At 30.4% G+C, this 26001-nt stretch overlaps 1 protein-coding gene and 1 pseudogene across 1 annotated transcript in view; one reads left to right on the top strand and one right to left on the bottom strand.

Annotated features, from left to right (window-relative positions):
* Nucleotides 1–14659, top strand: part of LOC129233624 (dynein axonemal intermediate chain 3-like) — a 118571-nt gene extending 103912 nt beyond the window's left edge. Inside the window, exons 11-16 of the mRNA XM_054867602.1 lie at nucleotides 2304–2434; nucleotides 3292–3493; nucleotides 10350–10450; nucleotides 11138–11284; nucleotides 12244–12394; nucleotides 14452–14659. Of these exons, the coding sequence (XP_054723577.1) occupies nucleotides 2304–2434; nucleotides 3292–3493; nucleotides 10350–10450; nucleotides 11138–11284; nucleotides 12244–12393 (731 nt within the window). The 3' untranslated portion in view covers nucleotide 12394; nucleotides 14452–14659. The remainder of the gene's footprint in view (nucleotides 1–2303; nucleotides 2435–3291; nucleotides 3494–10349; nucleotides 10451–11137; nucleotides 11285–12243; nucleotides 12395–14451) is intronic.
* Nucleotides 14660–14689: 30 nt separating this feature from the next.
* The window catches only part of LOC129233607 (peroxisomal acyl-coenzyme A oxidase 3-like), a 54733-nt pseudogene continuing 43421 nt past the window's right edge, over nucleotides 14690–26001 (bottom strand).

Here is a 26001-nt window from a genome sequence, read left to right as displayed (position 1 = left end):
CCCTTTACATTGTGCTATATATAGTCAATTTGAGATAACTCGAATCTAAAGAGGCCAATGAAAATCTTCGACTTATCAAAGTTTGACTTACTGCTAGTTTCGGTTTTCGACATTTTAATATTAAAAACCATCAAATATTTTCATTAATGTATACAAATAACAGACAAAATTACAGAACTTAAAAGTTTTTTGCACAATATGTAGTTTTTCCGTGAAGAGTTCTAAAGACAAAGTTGTGTTTGTTCTTGAACTTCTCCAGCCATCCAGCACTGCCTTGGAAATTTTATATGTTCAATAATATTATAGCAAAATTCGTTGCTTTCCTACACAGCAATGACCCACTTATAGCAATGGTCTTGATTTCAATACTGCTGGAACCACTTGAATAGAGCCGATTCTACTTCAGGAAACGGGCACATCTTTATTTGTTTCAAATTCGGATTCATGGATTCGTGCCGCTTTTGAAGAATCTTTCTTTTTGATTGTTGGATTCCTTTTAATGTCATAAATAAGATTTACTTTACTTTCTAAATCTAAGGTTTTTAGCTTTCGCTTAGACACATGTAACTCCTTTATCGCACATTGGCTCAATTGCAAGTGAAGGTGAATGAATTTTTCTCTCATAGTCACTTGTTTCTTTCTTTCTTTTTTTTTTTTCCATTTTTCCGAAATAAATTTCAAGTCATCTTTGAAAATACTTTGAGTTAAAGGAAGTTAACTTCGAGATATTGAGAATAATTAGCATGGAATTAAAGACAAAGGGTTCGGGACTTGATAAAAACTTCGAGTTATAGTAATACTCGAGTTATCATGAATTGACTGTAGTTTTTCATTCTTGCAATAAATGAAACCACATTTTCTTATTTGAGTGGAATGCAAAAGAAATGTGCTATTTAAAAATTTCTTTTAAAAACATATTGTGGGAAATAATATTAAATTATGCTCTTTTTATTTAGTGTAACAACATCTTATTCTTGAACCATTCTTGACCCACTCTCTTTCAAAAGTTATAGAGTTTTAATTTTGAAGTTATAATTCTTTATTCTAAGCATCCTAATTATAACTTGTCATTTATTATGTTAAAAATTATAAATATTGTTGTAAAAAGAAATAATTTAACTATTGTAAAAAAAGGAAGAGTAACGGAGGGACCCGTCTAAAATTTAATCATCTGTTTAGTTATGTTTAAACTGCCACTAACTGAAGTGTGTTTTATACAAGACTACACAATTTCAAGTAACACTTCTACCAGATGACTTATTATGCATTTTTGTGTTTATATGCTTCATTGTTTTGAAAAAGGGCTCAAAAATCCTTAATTTTGTTTTAAAAAACTGTACCTTAGTTAAGTAAAACATCTTTAACTGCTTCAAGTATAATTTTTTTTTTTTTTTAACCAACTTCAAAAAGGAGGCGGTTATCAGTTTATACCGTATGTATGTTTTTTGTTTATCCACTCATAGCGTCTCACCTAGTGAACAGATTTTGATGATTCTTTTTTTGATGGATAAGGGATGGCTCAACTTAGGTCCCATTACTTTGTTTGACGATATTTTTTTTGTTAAAAAAAAAGTTATGGTAAAAAACAGTAAATTTAATGTAATTTCCACATTAAATGATTAAATATAAAGCCCATTGTTACAAAAATGTTTCCCTTACAACAGTAATATTAATAGTAATCACAATGAAAATTTTGAATAAAGGCTTCTCTGAAGCAAGCATGAAATATTTCATTTCTGAAATGCATTTACACCAAAAAGAATGAAATAAAATAATTTTGAAAGAAAAAAATAGAACCGACTTCAAAATTGCTCTAAAAAGTGAAAAATAATTTTATTCTTTGAACACCATCGATAATATTTTTAAACGTAATTTTTGAAGTTGGCGCAAAAACTATAGATACAATCAGTAGTAACCATAATTCAACTACAATTATAGATTTAACCGGGCCCAGTTTCTTCAATGCACTTCGCATACATTATGCATTGATGACAGCATATTTGAGCAACAGTATAAATGCTTCGTTCCTACCTTAGGATGATTTTCTTAAAATCTATGAACGAAATATGGTTACACATGATTTTACTTTTTGTTTTTGCGCCAACTTCCAAAATTACGTTTAAAAGTATTATCGATGGTGTTCAAAGAATAAAATTATTTTTCACTTTTTAGAGCAATTTTAAAATAGTTTTTTTTTTTTTTTTTTTTTTTTTTTTTTTTCATCTAAAAACGATTAGTTAGAGATTTACAGGGTTACAAAAATGTTCATTCTTATCTCAGTGCATTTTTTTTTTCCTTTTCAGAACCTGAAATAAAAATGTACTCTTCACCTCACAGTAGTCCTGTAACTGCCATAGCTACTTCTCCTTTTCTGCCAAATGTCTTTTTAAGCACAGGATCACAATTTGTGGCAATTTGGGAGTACAATATCAAAGTGAGATTATTTTTCATTTGAATGAAACATTTGGTTGCAGGCTTTCTCATAATTTCCAAAAATTTCACAATCTTCAGAAAATTTTACTTGAGTCCGCTTTCACCCATGGGTTATTATGGGGTCCAGTGGAGGTCGGTTGTTCTTTGTGTCTGATTTTGGGAAAATAAATGAAACTCCCAACTGTTAGCTTTATTTCGCTGTTTAGAATTGCTAGTGGCTACAGGGATAGCAAAAATAAGTACAGAAAACCATTGCAATCATAGAACATTCCACTGCTAGTAAGAGCAAGCATCAGCTGTGCAATATTGCACCAGAGCCATCAAAATGAAACACGAACAGTTCATTGGTTAGTTTTTTTTATTATTATTATTAAGATAATAAATTAAAGTTTAAAAAAATAAACACACCTTGTTATCAACCATGCCCTTTCAGGAAAACATCTTTAAAGTTAATGGTCAACCTCCTTTGAATTGGACAACTTAAAACTTATTTATTTATTTTTAATTTTATTTTATTTATTTATTTGTTTATTTTTGCCTCAAAAAGAAAACTTTTACGATTACAAATGCAAACAATGACTTTTCCAGAACATACATGAAGTTCAATTAGTGTTATTCAAATACAATTTGTGCAGGGAACGTAGAAATAAAACAATTAATGCTGGGAAACAGTGGATGCTAAAGTGATAAATCAAGGTTCCACTGTGTATGCATTTTTTTCCCCATGTTGATATTTTACTAACATTAATCAGATATTGTTAATCTTGAAATTCTTCAGATTATTATGTAGTATAACATACTTAGTTATACCTAACAGAAAAAAAATAGTTTCTTACTAACAATCTATGCATGTTGCAGACTAGGCCCATCTTGGTCAGGAAGATACCTCAGTACATCTCTTGTGCAGAATGGTTGTGTTTACGTCCTGCAGTTTTTATTTTAGGATTAGAGGATGGATCCATTGAAGTTTGGGATTTATTACAAAGCTTGTATGAACCAATTCTTGTACAGTTCGTTTCTGCATCAGCAATAAGATCGCTGTCTTCATCTCACTTTAAAGGTACATGTAAAAAGGTTGTTATAAAAAGTTCTCAGAATGTGTTTAAATTTTTCACAACTATTATATATATAGTTGGATCTCTATTCAATGAAGCCTGAAAACTCAACAAAAATCTAGTAAAGATAGGGATTTATTCTTTATGTAGCAAAAAAATACATTGAGAATTCATAAATATCATCTTGTATTTACACTAGTCTACAAAAAAAAAACTTTTTTTTCTGTTACAAGGAGAAAAACACCCTATCTTAGTGTAAAACGATGCTCTGAATTCAAACATGCAAATAGTTTTTCTCCATCACCCATAGATTTCTTGTAACACTAGGAAGAAGTTTGAAAGAAATGTGCATATTCATACATGCATGATTAATACAAAAATAATGATTAAACACTTAGCTATTGTTCATTTCTTTCTGTATTTGGCATCTTAAACATCTAGTATTAATCAGCAAGAATTTATTCGCTTGAACAATGGGGGTCTCTCCAAAGATGCATTTTTTAGCTTTACTTTAATAATACGTAGAAATTCCTGTTTTAAGTATTAAAATTTACAACCAGTATTACAAAGACTTCACAAAGTTCTTGAAAAAACCTAATTTAATATGAAAGGCCAGTAAAATAGCAGGTCAAGTCTTTAAAAAACAAAAACAAAAAAAAAAACATTCTTCTTGCCATTGCTATCCTATTCAGAGAAGAAATTGTATTAATAAAATTTAGCAGTTTACAAAATTTGTTTAATTTCATTTTAGGCCAGAAATAGTTTTCCCATGATATATACTTAGTCCAGTCAATAGGTAGAAAAAAACGGGCTTGCCTTACAAAAAATGGGGTCAAAGATTTTATTTTTTAAATTTGTGTATACTAGTGCCAATATGAAAAAACCAAGTTATCCAACACGAAAGACCTCGGGAGAAGTTTTGGGGGCCGAAACCCCCCCAAAAATTGTGACTTTTTGTGGTATTTTCAAAATATCTCAAAAATGGTTAAAATTACAAAAAAACTTCCAATGCAAATGTTTAAGAGGATTAAATTTCCTTCAACTTTTGTCATTACAACATTTTTGTAGCATGAAAAGCAAGCGAGCTACAGCTTCTTGAAAGTCACACTTTTTCTGAACCCCCTCAGCAAAGTGCGTGAAAGCGCATCGGATAACGGAGGAAAAAAGGAGAAACGCCGGCAGTCTGACCTTGGAAATCATTTGTCTTTCACAGCTGAGGGTAAATGCCTCCATTCCCTTTAACTTAAACAAAACACCCCCATTCCATCCCCCCTTTTTTTTCTCCAAATGACATGCATGAATCGACTCAATAGCTACTCATGTTGGTCACTTCAGCGTTTGGGCCAGAGTATGTTTTATCAATTTGTGTGTTCTGTATTACAATTTTTTTCCCTAGAAATGAATACGCCTGACCAAGGTGTTTTATTATTATTATTATTATTATTATTATTATTATTTGCGAAATCAGTTTGCGTGAATGCGAAATAAAGATTGTAAAGGAGAAGGGAATAGAAAATCTTCAAAGATGCAGCGCAAAACGGCAAAATGAAGAACATGAGCGTTTTTTGAAGTTCTTAAAAGAAGTGACAATTCACACTGCCTGTCACAAATGCTATATCAATGAGCAATCAATATCTTCCCTTGAAGTAATAATTGACCCTAACATGTTAACTAAATTCCTCAAGAAAGATTTCTGACAAATTATAACAACAAGAATAGTCTTATTCAACTTCTTGAGACATATTTCGAAGAGTGTGGCATTGAAGTCAGGCAGACTCAAGATGATGCCGACTTACTTACTGCTCTTTCAAAGGCAAAAGAAATTGAAAAGTTTGTTATAGTGGGCGAGAGGATGTAGATCTGTTGGTGCTGATGACAGCTTTAAGACAGCCTTTCAGCAACTTGTTCTTTTTAAAACCTGGAAGAGGGAATACTTGTGATTTGTTTTTTTCCCCACTAAATCTTTTAAGTTTGACCCCAGCAATATTCTTTTGATCCATGCGTTTAGTGGGTGTGATACGACTTCGCCAATCTTTGGCCAAGGCAAAATTAAGTTGTACAAAATAGTTAAAAAAGAAAAAAACTCCTGAAATTAAGGAAGCTATTGAAGTATTTAGGGACCCAATCTGTCATCATGAAGCCTCAGCTGCAGCTGGAGAAAACATTTTGCAAATATTATACACAGGTGACGTAAAGTATTTGAACCTATCTTTGGATACTTTGCAATTTAATCTTTTTATAAAACTAGTACAGGGCTAAGATAAATCTTGCAGGGCTACCTCCAACGTGCGGAGAGGGGGGGGATGCTTCACGTTATCACTCATATCGGTTCTACCACCAAATTCAAAGTTGGGCAACATAATTGATCCAGAGAAGTGGGGTTGGGAATGCAGAACGCAAGGTCTAATGCATGTTGACACGAAAAGAGATTCAGTTACTCAGAATCTTTTGAAGATTGTACCTTAAACCTGCAAGAAAAATTGTACTAGAGCCTGTTCTTGTCACAAGGCAGGTTTAAAATGCTCCAGCACGTGCAAACACTGCAGTGGCACAAATTGTAAAAATGTTGCAGAAATTTCATCTTTGGATGAGACTGCTGAAGAAGATGATTTGTTCCAGGAGCTTTTGGAATTACCGCAACAAGGAGATGAACAATTAAAGGACCACAGCTTCTTTCTACCCCCTACAGATTCTGAACCAGGAGAACCTGGACCTTCAAAACGGCTTCGAAGAAGATAAACAGCGTATTTTGTTGTCCTTTCTCTATTTGCTTTAAGGTCGAATGAATCTCTCTGTAATTTAGATCTGTACTATTCTGTCTGTAATTAATCTGTATTAAGCTTCTACAGTTGGATTTTCATTTTGAAAGGTAATTCTTTTGAGTTTTTCATGCCTCAAAAAGTCAGTTCCTGCAGAATTTTTTCAAAGTGTTCATTACGTATTACTATTGTACCTTTATTTATGCATTATTATGTCTATTGTTTGCTTATTATCACCCTAATATTTATTCATTCACATTTATATTTTCGAACATTGCATTTTCACTTGTAATAGAATAGATGGTACGAATTATGTGCTTTAAATGAATGAGAAGATTATGTAATTCAATTACAAACTGCAATATAAATCATATGTTATTGGAGTCTGACTGAAGACTACCTCTGTCAGACTAGAAATTTTGGAAAAAACAAAAAAAGTCATAAATTTTTGTGGTTTTTCGGCCCCCAAAAGTTCTCCCAGGGTCTTTCGTGTTGGATAACTTGGTTTTTCCATGTCGGCACCAATATGTACAAATTAAAAAAAATAAAATCTTTGACCCCATTTTTTGCAAGGTAAAATGTATCTATTGACTGGACTAACTGTATTTAATTTTACTTTAAAAAAGACTTACAAGCCTCCATATGTTTCCTTCATTTCAACTGAATATGCTAGTGATACCAAAAGCAACATGGTTCGTGAGCGGTGGGGGGGGGGTTATTATTATTATTGTATCAGAGCATAGGATGCATGACTGTGTTGATTGTTTGCTTATTAGCTGCCTAATATTCATTCCTTCACATTAATATTTAAAAAATCGCATCTTGGTTTGCAATAATTAGACTAGAATGTACGAATTACATCCCTCAAATGAAGGTATATATTGTGCAATCCAGTTATAAATAGCAATTTATCATCTATTATTGGAGTCTGATGAAGATTACTTCTGTCAGATCAGAAAAGTTACTTCTTGAGCAGTGGGGAAGGTTTTTTTTCTTTTTTATTATTGCATCGTTGTATGTGCTTTAAATGAATGTGTATATATGTATTTCAGTTTCATAATACATCGTTTGTTTTTGGAGTCTAGTGGGAACTAATCTGTCAGCCAGAAATGCTACTCTGTGTCCAGCGGGGGGGGGGGGGGGTGGAGCAAGAAACTCAAACTACTCTAACTGTCGATAAACTCTCTGAAACTAAAGTTTCTCTTCAAGTTCTAATAATTATGACGCCTTACTTTCGGTGTGAAAGCTTTTTTTTTCGGAGTGGAGGAAAACTGCCTATTTTCAAAGAGCTATAGCAAGCTTGTTATTTGTGCTACAAAAAAGTTGTAAATACAAAAGTTGTAGGAAATTTTATGTGCTTTAAACTTTATATTTAAAACTTTTTTCTAAGTTGAACCATTTCGGAGATATTTTGGAAAAAAACAAAAAAAGTCATAAATTTTTGTGGTTTTTCGGCCCCCAAAAGTTCTCCCGGGGTCTTTCGTGTTGGATAACTTGGTTTTTCCATGTCGGCACCAATATGTACAAATTAAAAAAAATAAAATCTTTGACCCCATTTTTTGCAAGGTAAAATGTATCTATTGACTGGACTAACTGTATTTAATTTTACTTTAAAAAAGACTTACAAGCCTCCATATGTTTCCTTCATTTCAACTGAATATGCTAGTGATACCAAAAGCAACATGTTTCAATCATGCAATAGTATATCTTTTAAACTAGTTTCGAAAAAGTTAATACCAAGTCTCATCTGTTTGATATTAAAATGCAAACATACCCATTATAGAGTCAAACTGTTACAGTATACTAAAGCATTTTCCTCAGAGAAAAATCTATTAGGTCTTTATGTTTGCATTCAAATATAAAAACAGAAAATGTTTCAATTCAGGTAGAATCTGTCACGAAAATGAAGTGCCATTAAGACGGACTACCATGTGCAGTACCAGCAAACCTGACTATCTATCTTTACATTTCTTGTCTTTATGACTAGATTTCAATTGTTTATTATTTTTTATCATTACGTGGTATTGGAAAACACGGGAAAAATAAATCACCTAAAACCTAGAATTACGCAAAAAACTGAGAGTGATGGAGAAACTCTGATTGAATATTTGAAACCAGCATCAAAAATTACACAAGGAAGACCATAAATGTTTCATTTAACAAAATCTTTGTTTGCTGGTCTATTAGTTTTTATCATTACGAGGTATGGGAAAACATGGGGAAAATAAATAACTTGAAACCTATGATTTCACAAAAACTGGGTGATGGAAAAATTCTAAGTAGATATTTGAATTCAGCATCAAAAACTACCTTAGGAACACTATAAATGCTTCATGTAACAAAACCTTTGTTTACCAGTGTAATTAATCTTAAAATTATATTTAATGTTAATGATGATTTAATATTATCAGGTTGTTTACACAACCCGGAAAACCTTAAAAGTCTTAGAAAATTGGGATAATGGGCAAAAACATGTGCAAAGTCCTTGATTTTCATATTCTCACAAGCCAAGCATGTGACATGACTGTCATAGTAAAACATATAATATAGAAAGTTCCCACAAAGAGTTTTTCCAAAGGCAGAGAAAACGAGCTGATGTGTGCATCACATGACTTCCTTTTACACCAATTTAATGTTATTTCTCCATTATTGGCAATTTTAATGTGATTCAATTGTTAACTCTCTAAATATCATCAACAGTGGCCAAATTGAAACCAGATTTTAAAAAAAAAATTAATTAAATTTAAAAAAAATCGCCAAGTTGGCGAGAAACTTGGCGAACAAAGGACTGGCGATATATTGCCAAGTGTCCGCCAAATTATAACACCACTTGAGTTCACAGCGAAATTAACAATGATTTCCCCCCTAAAAGGTGTAAAAGACCCCCTTAGGAACACCTGAATGCAACCAAGGGGAGGTGCGCAATTAGACCCCACTAGGAGTCTACGTACCAAATTTTCTAGGACATACCGTTCTTGAGTTATGCGACACACATACGCACATACATACATACAGACGTCACGAGAAAACTCGTTGTAGTTAACTCGGGGGATTGTCAAAATGGATATTTCATGGGTCTATACATTCTTAGGCATTTATCCACGTGTGGCCGGATTGAAAAAAAAAACTCAACATTCATCAAGGGGTGAGCAAAATGGAAATTAAAATCAATTTTTGGGTGAAATTTTTTTTGCGAAAAGCACTTTTCATTTCTAAATGTAAATGTTTTTTATAGTATAACTGGAAAAAGAAAGCTATGTTTTCTGGCTTGCAGTATTTTAATTATAAGAAAATAAAATGTTAGAAGAAAATTTGGGAATTTGTAATTGGGTTTGTACCCATTTCCAGATTCAAATGTTTAAAATTACAAGTCCAGAGAAATTAAGCACACATTTACAAAAATGTAAGGCACCTTCTCACTGCTGAAAATTAAAATTTAAAGATGTATGAATCTCTGAGCAGCCTATTCATGTTTAAGAAAGTGGTTTTTTACGAAATTTTTTGCATACACATTGAGATTTTAATTTTTATTACCAGCATTTGTATAATTATTTAAAACTTTTTAATATGATTATTAATCAGTCATTCTAATTACTGATAATGTAATGAAATTATTAAAACAATAAACTATTATTTTGTGTGTCATTAGGGGACACGACTTTGATTTCTATCCTAGGATGCATGCCATATATCACTGCACCCTACTTACAACTTTTTCCGTGCTAAAAATAGTATTTCATTTCAAAGGGATTGTGAAAAAAGCAGACAAGTACAAAGCGTACAGATATATGAAAAATGTTTCCTGTTTGTTTTGGTATCTTTCTTTTTTTTTTTTTTTTTTTTTAATATAACAATGTAATGTTTGTATTTTTGCTTTAAAAATTTGGAGAAAGTATGAAATGGAAAGCTTATCTTGTTTACTCTTTTTTTTTCAAATTTGATTTAATTGTTATTATAGCAACATTTTAACTAAGATTATTTGGTGTAAGTTATTTTTTCATGTAAAAAAATAATTAAATTCAGGTTCATTTTGTAGAAAATTAACCTGATACTGTCTCTATAATTTTAAATATTCAATTGGTTTTATTTTACACCATTATAGGATCACCCACTGAAGAACTTATATTAGCTGTTGGTGATTCACAAGGAACTATCTACAGCTTAGCCCTGCCTGATAATTTAACAGTCTTTGCTCCTAATGAAGTGAGTTGCATCGATGTACTATTTGTCAAAAATGCCTTTGCAAATTACAATACAAATTATGGTTCTGAGAATGTGCAGTTGATACTTGTTTTGTGTCGTAGAAAATTAGAAAGCTATAAACAATTGCTTTTGCGTTTGAGCAGTTATCATTCCCCATTAGTTTAAAGCCAGTTGGTGTAGGTAAAAGCGAACATCTGTTTAACTCAAGCCCACCTTTCAGATATAAAGATACTTATGCTGGGGATAAAAAATTAACAAATAAAATAAAACTATAAAACCCCTGCCAAGCCCCCCCCCCCCCTTGCAGACAAAAGCCTTCGTCTCGTTACTCTGCCGTGAGCAGGTAAAGGGCAGTTACTGCAATTTTTTATTTTTTTGCATTTCTGTCATCTATTGTAGTTAGCTTTAGTGTACCAGCTTGCTTATTCGATTTCTGCTGAAAGAACCACCAGAAAAGCGTCTTGTTCCAACCTTTCCCTAATGTTAGTATTGAATCGAAAACTTGTTTCTTCAAGCATCTGGAAAACTCATTTCTGCAGGCACGGCAGTACTGTCTGCCCCAGAGGGGTTTCACTGTATTTTATGTTTAAGACATTATTACTTTAGCTTCAGTCCATTAAAAGTCTTAATTTTAAACTTTTGTAATAAAGAACTTCACATTAAATTAATAATTTTTTTGTGTTTTAGTTGAATCGGATGGAAGAGCTTGTAAATTTACAAGTTATTCAAATACACAAAGAAATGAAAAGTGCAAAAGACAGTGAGGTAAAACAAATGAATGATACTCCAAAGAAACAACCAGTTACTAAAAGTGAGGCTGTTAAAGATGAGATTGTAAGTTTTTATTTTCAATTATCATGAAATCACTTTTAGTTTTTACTTTTTCTAATGATATTCTAAATATCTAAAACATTTATTTGTACAGTTAAAGTGGATGATGATTAAGAAAGTTACAGGATATAAAGAATAATTTTGAACTTTGTTAAAAATCAGACAAAGAGATTTATTGCTTGTTTAGTACTCTATGTGATCATATTGAAAAATTAATGTGTATAGGAAAAGTGCTTTTGAAACTCCCTTGTTCAGATTGTGTTATAATTGCTCTCAAATCGAAGGGGGGGGGGAGGGAATCTCTTAATATTTTTTATTTGAAACTTTATGAATGATATTTATTCTGAGAAATAAAAATACTAAAAAAAACTAATATACCAGTAAAATTTGATTGTGCATTTCACTTGGATAGAAAATTAAAAGTTCTCAAGCACAGTTTGCTCATTTAAAGTGAATTATGCTCCTATAGACTTAGGATTGTACCTACCAAATCTGTCAAGTATCCTCGTTAAAATCCAGGTTCTCATGAAATAAGGGCTAGTTCTAAGCAAGTTCAACTGTATTTTCATTTCATTAAAAAGTTTCTGAGGACTCATACTTATCCTGAATTTCCTGCCAAAATATGAAGTACCCTGAAATGCCTAAACATATTGTCATTTGCCCTGAAATTAAATACTTTTGGTTTTGTTTGACCACTAACCTGAAGGAGTAGAACCATAAGCTCTATTTTAACTTAACTCTTCGAGCAAACTTGGTGCTCATTTCAACAACTCCTGAGGGATGAATGACTGAGTTTGTTACAATCCAATCAATTTTAAATGTTTGAAATAAGAACTGTCTCTGTATGCAATAACTACAGATAAAAGTTATAAATTAATTTCTTTAAGATTCAATTTGAATGCACAGAAAAAAAAAACTAATAAAAGTTTGGAAATGAATTTTAAATCCACATTTTGTTGCAGGAATCGAGTACAACAGAAGTTATTTTGGAGGAGGACCACATATTACAAGCTTATGCAAATTTTGTGGAATTGCAACAAACACAAATTAGAAATCTTGGTTTTGATTCAGAAGAAACTTTTAGGGAAACTGAATATGAAACAAATGATTAAAGTAAGTTTTAATATTCTTTCATTAACTGAAATGGCTTCAATAGTCTACCATTTAAAACATCAAACATGGCTGTTTATAGCGCGTGGGGGGGGTGGACACAAACTCTTATAAGTTTTGGACATTATAAGTTAAGTATTAAAAGATTTCTAGAAAATATTTCAATTTTTGCACCATGTTGGATCAATGAATTTCTAAATATAGACAATGCCAAGCCAGTATTTGAAGATTTACAGTCAACGAGATTTGTTCCCTTTTTTAAAACAAACAAAACTTTTGATCACAATGAATCAGGGTTCAAAAATATCCGATATTTTGATATCTACACGATATTTTCAAGCAGCACAAACTTAAGTCTTCAAAATAAGTAAATGCATCCCCATATCACTCTTTATTCTCTTATATTATTATTGTAATATGTAGATTTAAAATTAAGGTTTCTTTCGTTATTTATATCCAATATTAATTTCATTTAACATTTTTATTAACTTTAATGGAGTTAGTTAACACTAGAATTACGGAAGGGGTCATTTTGACCCCAAGCAAACTTTTTTTGCTAACTGCTCTTCTACATTTTTACTAATATCTTAATCCTTTCTTGACTTTTTCTTAATCATTGTGCTGTGTGATACTATATAGAGTTTTAAAAAAAATTAGGCCTCAATCAAAAGGTTATATCTAGAATTGCAGGAGGTGTCATTTTGACCCTTTTGAAAAAAAATGCTATTCCATTTCATCATGATATATTTTTGTTCTGTAAGCTATATTTGTTTTTGCCAACCAAGCAATGAACAAAAAATAATATAAAAGGGTGTCTGCATAACATCACACCTGCCTGTCTTGTGATTCGTAACACTGGAAATATATTTTCTAAAGGAAAGAGAACAGTGAAAACATGTTCAGCACAGATGAATGATTGTAGGTTCTGCTAGATGATTTATTTTTTATTCATTTTTGATAAAATAGTTTCGTTTATTTACGTGACTTTTTGTTTTTGAAAAACCATATTATTGTCTCAAGGGACTCTTCCTTTTTTGGACCTGCAAAACCCTACCCCTTAAGATAGTTATTTTTGCAAACATAAAGCTGGTTTGTGCTGGTAAGTTCCTTTCTTAGTTATGTAATTTTTATTTAATCATTAAATATCACTTAATGAAAAATTTGTTTCATTTGAAATGTGTAATCTTCAAAACTACTGGACCGATTTCAACCATTTTTTTCACCATTGATAGCTACATTATCAGGGAGCAACTTAGGCTATAATTTATTTCTAAAAACTTAGTTTAAAAACGATATGATGGAAAACAGTAAATGTCATGTAATTTCCCCATTAAATGATTAAATATAAAACCCATTGTTACAAAAGTTCGTTGCCTTATAACAGCAATATTAAAAGTAAGCATAACGAAAATTTTGAATCAAGGCTTCTCCGGAGCAAACATGAGTTTCAATTCATTTAAACATTTAGAAACTCTACTTTTTGCACACTTAGGGAAACATAGTAGAGACTTTTCTTTTTTCTTTTGTGTGTGTGTACTATTTAATTAAAGCGCACTTTTTTTTTTTAGTGATCTTTGTTTTTGTTAGTTCATATTTTGGAAATTCTTCAAATTTTTACATGCTTCAATTCGTGCTTTCGTTTCTAAATGAATACTCGTTCATTCTTTATACTTATTGCTATTTTACTTTTATGGGTAAGGAAGAAGATCAATTTTTTTAATCACGTCAAAGTGGTGTGTTTTGAGTTCTTTCAGTTAAAACAGAAAACGAAAGAAAGTAGCGATTGTTTCTCACAATTATTACTGATCCGGGCAACGCCGGGTATTATTGCTAGTTTCAAATATTTTTATGAAGAACTAGTATAAAAAAAAGGTTAGGCGCGGGGACTTTGAGGGGCAATTGGACTCTTGGCCAACTTTAATCCTATCACTAAGATTGATTGTTTTAGGAGTTTTGACTGTTTTCCATGCTAAAGAACTTATGAATATGGAAATATTGCATATGATTTTTTTATGAGAAGTTACGTATTGTTCTTAAATATTCTTTACCTACTTTTACAGAACTTCACATCAAGAAAGCCGCTTCATTCAAAAATCTGCTGTCCAAATGTATCCAAATTCAAAAGAAATTCCTCAATACATTTCATGACACAGCATTAGATACTTTTATGATCACTTCTAAATCCTCCTTTCATTGAAAGAAAAGAAAGTGAATAAATTTGATGTATTCAGATTGTCTCAGTCAAGTATTGATTTCTTTGATTAAACCATGTTGTATTTGGTAATAAATTTAAAATCCTAAAATTCAAATGTTTATTCAAACAAAATAATCATAGTAATATATGGTAATACATTTAAACGTGTATATATAATTAAAACATGCAATGTTTGATCATCAAAAATCACCGGAATGTACAATATTTCATACTTTTAAAAGATACTTAGTTAACAAGTACACATTATAAAATTTCAACTAAAGCAAATCAAATTTATACCATTAGTTAAAAAATAACATAGTCCATTTTCTTCTAGTTTGAAAAAATAACAGCGTAAAAAAAAATTAACTTTAGAAAAATCATTTTGTTCTTCAAAATCTGAAATACATAATGGAACTTAAAAAGCATTTTGGTTTGGAATTTTAATAATAAGGAAAGATGTAAAAATAATCTTTTATAGCTGTGAGAACTCACAGTTTGTTATTAAGATTTATGAAATTAAAGAAATAATGTGAGAAAAATTTGCCCCAAGATCATCAATGTTTCTAAGATGTTATGAGAAGCTTTTCTTTGATTTACTTACCAGCCCCCATTGAAATTTTCACATCTGCCACATCATTGGGTCTTGCAATATTTTTAGAATAAGTTACTAAGCTGAGCTTTCATCTAAAATTTGAACTTTAACAAATAATTCTTTAAGCAGGTTGAGTCAGATCATGATGTTTGAGTGCAAACTACTCTGTTAGCAGTGCTTTAATTAAACACTTGAACAACAAAAGTTAGTTTCTATTGTGGCCCCAGGCTGTGATAACAAATAAAAATGGCATTTCCTCATGAATTTACAGAGACCAGATGCTTTGTTTCTCTACCATGAGTCAAGTAATGCTTCTATTAAATCAGAACATCTTTTTTGCACCTCAAAACATTGCTATTAACATGTAATGTAAATCATTATTGCACATATATTCACAACTTAATAAAATAAGTTTACAATAGTCAAGTTCTTACTACACTATAGTAAGAACTAGAAATTACAGCTTGGAATGTAAAGAAGTATTTATTGGTATTTTTGAAGAAAAAATTAATGCACACTGTAAAAGAATTTGTGTGGCAAAAAAAAAAGAAAAAAAATCTTAAGAATGAACACATTTTAAATAAATTGCACACACACATACACATTATAAAATGTTCTACATACATGTTTGGGTCATAACTTCAGCAAAATATTAGGAAAATTGCTAGATATTTCAATTTAGGAAACAATTCAATAAAATAAAAAGAAAAGAAAGTTGAATCATTAATCAAAAGAAAAAATTATCAACATTTAAATAAAATTTTGAAGTGAAAAGATTCAAAACAAATATACTCACAACTGATAAATTTTAAAACTAGGTGTACATCTTACATGGGAAAAAACTGAACTTTTTAAAATATTCAAATTTTTATGTTGATAAAAATTACAAATATAATCTGATTTTTTAGTGCATACAACTAATGCTTTTGAAATGTATTCAAAATTCTATTGCACAACTAAATGTCCTATAACTAGATAAGATTTTTCATAACATGAATGTGTAAGAAACTGGAAAGCATCCAGGTAACAATTTGTGATATTTCTATAGTAGCTACACATAAAGAATTTAACATTAATTTAAAAATCTACTCTTTTTAAAACATTATAAAAATAGTGCACAATTAGAGAAAAGGAAAATATTTTCTTGGTTTTTAAAACTTAAATAAAATTTTAAAGGATTTTATTTATCACTTGATGAATTATTGTACATAGATCACAGCTTAGCTTTAATTGATTTCACATCTGGTTTACTTAAAAATTCTCGCCACCAAGCAGGTCTTTCTAAGGCACCTGGTGTATTCAAAATACATTCATAAAGATTCTTATAAACCTACAAAAACAAGATAAAGTTCTTAAATACTGATTGATATTATATAAAAATTCTTCTCACATAACATGAAATCAGTGCATCAATATTTAATTGATCTCATAGTCAACTTAGGTTAGGATTAATAAAAAAAAATTGTTCGTGATATTCAATGAGGAAACATTTTTCAGTTTAAAACCACTTTAATTCCTCAAAAATGGCAAATACAGTCGAGTCCCGACTTACGCGAGGGATGCGTTCCAAGAATCTTTGCTTAAGGCGAAATTTCGCGTTGTGGAAAAATGTTGGTATGAATTTTTTTAGAAGCATACCAAATTTCTTTAGACACTTATAAGCACCCATCAAACTGCTTTAAAGCATTCCTCAACTGTAAATTACACTTTCTTACTTAAAGAACTAAACTTTTGCTGTATTTGAAAAATATAAAGAACTTTTATTCAACATGAAATACGTACTTTAAGGTGCACAAAATGAATGATCAAAGTTTTATATAAAACAATATGGTACATGTAATAATAATAAAATGCTGCACTACAACAGTACTGTACAGTGGATTAGTAATAATATTTATGAGTAAAAAATAAGATGATTTATGTTTCATGATCAGATTGTTATGTAATACATTTTAAAATATGGTTGCTTTGCCTTCTCTTTAAAACATTTCCATTTATGGCAACAGCCCATCTTCCTAATATCTTTAAACCACAATACAAGAGCAGCTTCTATTTTCATAATATTTACTTTGCTTAAAACTTTCTCTGCAAGCTTCAATATTGAAACTAGGTTCTGAACTTTTACACATATCTTTTTGTTTCAACTTTTTAATATTATGTATGGTAGATTCACTCATATTTGTGTCGTGCTGTTCAACGGCAGCAAGACACAATATGAGTTGGATTGGGACACAATTTGTGATGTGGACGAGGAATTTGTGTTAGCTATAAATTCGAAAAATTCGCATTATAGCCATTTCGCGTAAGTCAAATCGCGTTGTTGTGGGAGTCGACTGTAAACAATGTTTTGAAAGTTTCAGTACATCTGCATTAGGGTGGCCCTTAGCTTTAGAGCATTTTTCGAAAGTTAAAATTTTGTTGCTTCAGCCTGGGAGTTCTTTTTGCACTGAAGAACTAGAAATTTCCTATCCTCTTCTTTTTTTTATCTCTTTCAAAGCATCTGCATGCACAATGTCGGAGAGATTGTCCATAAATTCAGGTCTCACCCCTCAAAAAGACCTCTCCTCCCTAATTTTAGCTCCTTCCTAATTGTTACAGAAAAAAATTCTGTAACTTTTTATGCATCATGGAGTTAAGACTAATTTATCAATTCAGTGGTCTGTTCTCCTAGTAGGAATTCGTGCATTGTGCCAAAAAACAAAAATTTCTTGAATATCTCACGCTGCATTTTTTTTTTGCTATACTTGCAACTTTAGAATGTAAAAAACGATGCTTGAAACTTGCCTGTTTGACAGTAGCTTCCCTCTAATAATTCGTTTGGAAATATTATATAATCCAGAAGATCAATGTAAAATTCACTTCCTAATTTGCGTGAAGAGCTATTGGAAGACGTTGGTGTGATTTTACAAGTGTAGGTTGATTGTCACAAAAGTCAGGCAAAAGTAACCAGCACCACAAACCACTTGCCAGCGGGGTTGGCATAAGAACTGGTTTTTTTGGGGGGAAAATGGGGATTTTTTTGGTTCAAACCAGGTTTTTTTTTGTTTAAACCGCATTTATTTGGTTTTTATAACCATTTGTAAGAAAAGCAATCTTATTTTAGGTAAATCATGAAGATTTTATGCATTGATTGTTAAGGAATGTTTGTAATATTCATATTTGTTCCTAATTTCTTTGCAATTAATTAAACAATTAAATGTAAAATCTTGCAATTTCATTTCCTCATACTTAGAGATTTCCATAGGAGAATATTGTTTGAAAATCTTTTAACTATTATAAAAAATACAATACGTAAATGGGTCATGATATAAATAATCAAAGAAATAATTTACTGTGATAGTTCAGACATTAAAGTAAAATAAAAATCACACATTATTAAACATGGGAAATATTTTGCAGTATCTATAAATGAATCATAAGTCTGGTCTGATGTACATTATACAACTTTAAAAATCAAAAAATCAACCCACATTTCATTTGAAGATTTAAACAAGATTACAAATCATGTACTTTATTAACCTAATGTATCAGTGTCAACAATTATAGAAACAGGGCAAGTAGGGTTTTAAGAAAATCATTATGTTTTTCATTGTAGACATTATTTCTCCTGATTTAATACATTTAGGAATACAATTTTTTTTTTTTTTTTTCAAAGAAAAGAAATCATTTCAATTAAAAGTTTCTAAATGTATTAAATCTGTAATTTATCTATAAAGCTTTGCTAGTTTGCATTAATTAGATTTTACTCTTTGAAATAATATGTAAAATTTATGAAAACATTTGGGGGGAAAACAATAAAAATTTCAAAAAAAAAACCACATGGTTTTTTTTTAAACCACTTGGTTTAAACCACAGTTTAAACCAAGCAACTCTGCTTGTCAGTGAAAATTACTGATAAAAGACAATGTTGTACTTGGTTAGGAAACAAGTTCAAGATGCACATTTTGTAAAAATAGAGTTACCTCACAAGCCACTCTCAAATAAAAATTAATGATTCAGGCAATGTTATACTTGGTTAGGGAATAAATAAACCATGCACATTTCATGAAAATAGATTTACAAATTAAGTTTACCTAATTATTTGAAAATAATTATAGATTTATTTCGTAAACAAAATATATATCACAGTTCATAATACAAAAGGGAAATATCAAGTGTTTTCTCACATTCAATTAACAAAAGCAAAAGCCATGTTATGAAAAACACTGCATGCCAACAAAGTTCATAAAACTTAAATTAAATTATACTTCTTATTAATTTTAAAATCACTCATAAATTTATGTGTTCTTATAAAAATCTCAATTAAAAACCAATAGAGAAACTTTCATAAAATTGTTTCAGAAATATTTGCAACAGCATGAAACGTCGTGTTGGCAATAGAGTTTTATTGCCTGAAAAGAAGTCTGGGCAAGAATCGGAATGGTATACTAGATCACAGGAGAAGGCAGTTTGAGTAAAATAACACTTGTGACAGGAAATAAAGCCATCAGAAATGCAAATCTGATATGTTTATTTTAAATGAAAAATGGTCCTTTTTTTCAACAAAAATTCGATAATTTCATGCTATTTAAGGCACTTCTTAAACATTTTTGATTGAGCTAATATTTTGCACGTATCACTTTTTTGTCCACTGAAACAAAACTGGGGGGTGGGAGCAAACTTTTTACGAAGTTGAAAAATAAGGGCCACCCTAATCTGCATGTGTAATAGCACAGGGAGGTATGAAATACATTAATACTTATTATTTCAGCCAATAAGTCAAGACATTTCTGTATTCAAAAAATTTATTTTTCAAATAAAAAAAAAATCTGAAACAAAAAAGAACTAAAAGCTGAATAACTTAAAAACCATTGAAAAATATATTCAGGATTTATACAGACTGCTTAGGTTCAATGAAAATGGCAATGAACAACGTTTTGGCACACAAAATTAGCAGATGACTGCAGACACATGTTTTGGGGTTAAAGGGAACCCCTTTTCAATGCAAAATAATAAACTTTTGGAGATAAAGACTTCACATTTAAAACCTCACTACTTTTCATCAGTAAATTCTGCCAGATACTTGGAAGTTAAATGTAAATGAATGCAATTGAACCAAAAAGCATTAAATATGTTTTTGGCCCACCTGATTTTTGTCACCTTAGCCACTCTTTTAAACACGGAATCCACAAGGTTTGGCAACACTTTCTTCAGTATTTCATTGTGTCACTTTAGTCATTGTTCCCTTAAATTTCTCCACCATATTTACATCTTGAAAAATCAGGTAAAAGACAAAAACACTACTTTTTAGGGCTTATCAAAAAAAAAAGTTAAAATTCTTAAACTCGCACTACTTTTGGCCAGTTTTGTGTAAATCGTCTCCTCATAGTAACAGCAGAATATCTCACTGTTATTCCTGGGATTAGATGTCTTGCTGTTGCTCTCAGGCGATGATATTGCATTTGCTTGTAATTTTCATACTATTATTACATTTTAGTCTAAAGTATTTATGACACTAAAAAATAAGATTATATTACCTGCCCATCCGAGTTCCCCAAAGCTGAATTTAAAATAAAATCTGGAGGAGAAATAGCATCGACAAGTGCAACAGCTTGGTCTTTTAATTCATCACATAAATTGAGTATAGATTCTTTAATCAATTTACTTGGGGATGGACCAATGCAAAATTCTCCTGAAAACGGTAAACATTCTGTCAAGAGGTATAGCTCAAAACAAGAAATATGAGTTTTATAACATAAATTATGTCTTGCCTGCAATTCAAGCAATATTTCAACTACTGTAAAAGCACTTATTTTAGAGAAAATGAACATATCAGTAATTATGTCAGTTAAAAATTTTGCGAATTTTCTATGAACATTAGTGAAAGTTGAAAAACCTGCTGCCAAAAGATTTCACGAGACTTAAATTTTCATAATTAAGACGTAATCATGCAAATTAAAGTCTCACAAAAATGAATGCTTCTACAGTGTTTAATTTACAGTAGACTACTAATTAACCAACTTAAATGAGACTGGAGGTAATCCGGTTAAAGCGGAAAATGAATTAAAAATCATCAATTTGATTAAATTGCACTTTTTAAAATTATTTCAAACAATTCAACAGCATTAAGTTGCATTAAACAATCCTTAAAATTAGCATTTATTAAGTAACTAAATTTAATTAAACTTCCTCTGTTTTTGTTTGCAACAATAACCAAAGTTTCCACCAAGATTTCATCAAAGTGGATCAATAAAACTCCGACCATGACTCTACTATTAAATACACAACTTCCTTTATGTGAATCTCTTTCAATAAACCGATGACACTTAAGTCAGTTAGCTTCATCTCTGAGTGCAGTTTCCATAATCGTCTCTGTGATTAAACTGAATACTAGTCAATTCGCAATCCACCCCTACATTCTGAAATCCTTTTATTATTTTTCTTAATTGCAAAGAGAATATGATATGTATTTCCTTTTATAAGTTTGTTTTATTTTATAACTATACTACATTTAATATTACTTTTTTACTCTCTCTAACTTGTTTTTTGATTTTCTTTCCTAAGTGAAACATGGCTAGTTAAACCAGAGATCTGGGCTGGTTATACAGGAGTCTATTGTACTTTTAAATGATGAAAATAATTTTGCTATTATATTTTTTTAGCATGATTGAGGATGCAATTTTTGGAAAAAAAAAAGGGAAATGTCGGTTGGAAACTCATTATAAGTTTCTTATTGGTTTCATTCATTTTAATTGATTCAACTCCATTAAAAATTTACAGTGAAAAACTGATAGTCTGATTGAACGTATTAAGTTTTCGAAAGAATAAAGACTATATATCAGTTAACTTATAAATTGGCCAATGTGTATGATTTAGTTATAAGGTCACCCCTCCTATAAGCATGGTTTTGCAAAGTCCTAAGGGTTGGTCCCACTGTAGTATCTTGCCTAGCCAAGCCTAAGCAAGTTCTAATGCCTCGAACACTATGTACAACACGCCTGTGCCAAAAGTGCTAAACAGAAAAATTCTACTATAAGCAGTTACAAAAATGTTATTTTGACCTTTTCTGTGCCAAGACCATTTGGTTCATTTTTTTAAACAATGTTTCAAGATAGGAGAAATGGAAGACGAATTATTCTGATCAGCAAGTTGATTTTTCTGAGTGTACTCAGCAAGTGCAGGAAAATACCAACCACCTTCGCTTCCTTCAGAAAGCAGAACTGATGCATGACATCATTGGTTGCAGTGAACGGATTATCTGCCTTCTTTTTTTTTTTTTTTTTTGGAAACTAAGCTATGACTGAAATGAACAGATATTTAACAAACATCCTATCAATATCTAAAATTTCCAAGTAAAATTTATTTCTATGTCATAAAACTTACCTTCATAGAGAATAGATAAATGTTTATCCAAACTCCATGTTCCATATAAGCAAAACAACTTGTGCAAAATCTTCTGCATAGCAGGATTTGTTACCTCTGATAAAAAGTCGGAAAATCTTTGCAGAAATGCGTGCTAAAAGGATTAAACCATAATGAAATGCAAATGATACATTTTAGTCATTCTTTAAGGTGAAGTGCAAAATTACAGGAATTGAAACTCTTTAAAGAAAGGAAAAAATCATCACGTTTAGCAACTATGTCCATATTGATTGAATTGCCTAAAAATTGATTGAAATGGAAAAATTTTAAAAATAATTAAAATGCATTTATTTAAGTTTCTATTAGCTAAAAATAATTTGATATGCGATCAAAAAAGCATGTAAAGTGAAATTGCGGAGACTGAAAACATTTTGAGTCCCCATATATGCTCCAGTAAAAAAATCGTGAAGACTTTAGGATCTTTTATATCAAAATTATTTTTTTATATATGTTTACAAATACAATGTATTGATATTTAAATAAAAAACAATTGAAATGTTTAATTAAGAGATTTTATAGCTTTGTTACAAAGGAAAACAAGAAAGAATTCAATAATATTCAAAATTCCTATCAACATTTCTTGCAAGAAAGTAAAATAAGAACTAAACAGAAAAGGAAGAAACTGGACAAAGCATTTGTACCATCAAACCATCAACCAGTTTTCCATTTACTTAACTTTCTGAAAACTTGATAGCATACAAAAAGAAATATAATACTGTTGGCTCTGCTTTATCGAATATTGTCGGTTCCAAGAAATATTATTCGATAAAGCAGGGTATTTGATGATTAGGCAGGGAAATTTTATTTACCTTTTTAAATTGAGAACATTTGTCTTAAAACGTAATAATAATAAATCAATAGCTATGCAAAGGAAATAATGTTATTTCTAAAAAAAATTGAAATAAGCTAAATAAACAACAAAATAGTTCAATAATCAGTATATAAATTGCAAGTACATACGAAAATTATAAAAAGTAACTTACAACTTGAGTTATGAAATCGTTCTTTTGGCACCTTTTTAGCCTACTTTCCCAGTAAAAGTCAGAGAAAGAAGAAAAAAGCATGAAAGAAGGCTTAAAGCACCTTAAAAATATATCGCGGGAAAAAAAAATCAAAAATAGATAAAATAAGTAAATAAATATCAAAAAATTGGAAAGTAGGCTGTTGAGATGGGGAAAAATGTCTGTCTGTCTGTCCCTTACTGGTCTTATGAGAGTTTTGTAAAGTAAAATTTTAGTACTTCAAATAACTAATATTCTTCTGAAAAATATCTTTTTACAAAGGTTCAAAATAGTTGAAACTGTTCATAATATTATTAAACTGAAGTGATTAACTTGCAAGTGTATGCAAACTCACAGTAAGCTCAAAATAGTTGTGTTATATATTATAGTATCAGATAATATTGCAGATGAAATTTTACATTTTTTTAAATTATTATTATTATTATTGTACGATGCAGAGCCATTGCAAATCATAACATTTGCATGGTTTGGTTTGAAAGTAATTGATCGGGGGGGGGGGGCGGGATTTCTTGTGCTCTGAGAAATTATTGTAAAAATTGAAAAATTTCATACTATACATATTTTACATTACACCAATCATAGCTTTATTTTTTTTAAATAGAAAAAAAATTTTAAACTTACGTTATTTAGTGTAGTTTGTAAGAAATAAGTTTTATTTTGCTTTAAGCAAAAAAATATTTTACCTCAATGTAAGCAATAGAAAGAGACCGACAGAAAAAGACTTGACTGTTGCTTCTTGAGATGAATGCGTCATTTCCCCGTGCCTGTTCTTGATTAATTTTTTCACTAGTTCTTTTTAATAAATAGCACACCAGCCACTTGTAGGACATTAACAAGACTGAAAGAAAAGCATACAATTAATTTCTTTTTGCTAATTTTTATGAAATATTACATTTACTTCTCAACATCAGCATTCCAAATAACTCTTTCATGCTTCATTCATGAGGGAAAAAAAGTTGAACTTAAAATGTCATTCACATGACTATATATATGCTTTATAACATAACTATCTTCATCCCTGCAGCAAGCACTTCTTGAACAAAATGCTTGGATATCATATAATATTTTGATATAGTAGTTAAACGTGAATTTCGGCCATATTATTCAACAAAACAAAATTTATACCAACATGAATATTGTACTAAGGACAAAATTATCTTTGGACATGTTATGCAGTTTGTATAATTTCAAAACAAGAATTGTTACTAGTATACAACAGTAATACAAACACATTAGGGTAATTTGAAATACATATATGTTAAATTCATTACACAGGCCTGTAACTACTGTCTGACTATCGATTACATGGAAAGGCTAATATCCGGTATATAGGTGGAAATGGAAGTATCTATTAGTTTATAGGGATGTTTGTTGGTTTGTTACAGATGTGCATTTTTGCCTCTCTATAATTTAGCCTTAGTTTTGTAAAAATGAAAATTTACTCTAAGCAAGATTTTTTAAATCTAAAGTATATTCGATCTACACTCTCACAGCAAATATTGATTTATATATTCACAAAAAAGTTTTAAGCTTAACATTTTGTTTTTAGGTTCCTGAACGAAATGAAAATATTTTCTTTTCTTTTTGTTGTTTCAATGGTAACTATTTTTGTTTTCCCTTATTTTATTTTAGAGAATGCAATAAATGAATAAGGCACTAGTGACATTATAAAACGTGTGCATCAAAATCCCATCGTTATTTTCCCTTCTCCCTTGCTAGATTCATTCAGATGGAATAGTCTTTACTTGGCAGATTGCCAAATTACATACAATCCATGGTCAAACAGTAAAAAAAGTGATCACAAACCAATTGCTGATTTCAGAAAAAATAATCAAAAATTCCATCACATACCAATTTTTCAGAAATTTTAAATTTAGATTTTTGCAGTCACACCATTAAATAGTCTTATGCTTAAGGAAAGTGTCATAAGTTGTTATTAAGGTGAAAACAAGACTTTTCTGTATCTGGAACCAGAGAAAAAATAAAAATAAAAAAACAATTTTGGAGTTAATATGACTAAAACATTGTTCTTTCAACAGTGTTACCTAAAAAACTGCTCTAGTTTCTAGAGTGAATTAATATGTTAAAAATCCTCATAAAAATTCAGTTGTTTTCATCAGAGTTGGGTACGACTGGAAGTAATGACTCACTTTCTTTTCTCTACATCCTTCCTCTCCCAATTTTACGATTCTGCTTTCTACTCAGTTACACTTTGATTGGAACGATTTTATGAACACAGCAAAATTTTTACAAAGGTGTTACATCTGTACAGGTTTTCTTTCCTTTGACATATGAATTAATAATTTTATAGTTTTCACATTTCAAGTTCTAATTGGCAAAAAGGGCTCGCCTAAATTCACTCGATTTTTTCGCTATAATCATGGAGAATTTGAAGTGA

Source organism: Uloborus diversus, chromosome 1 (assembly GCF_026930045.1).
Source record: "Uloborus diversus isolate 005 chromosome 1, Udiv.v.3.1, whole genome shotgun sequence".
Classification (NCBI taxonomy): Eukaryota; Metazoa; Arthropoda; class Arachnida; order Araneae; family Uloboridae; genus Uloborus; species Uloborus diversus.
The sequence above is the reverse complement of the archived record's forward strand: the minus strand, read 5'-3'. Positions and strand labels throughout refer to the sequence as shown.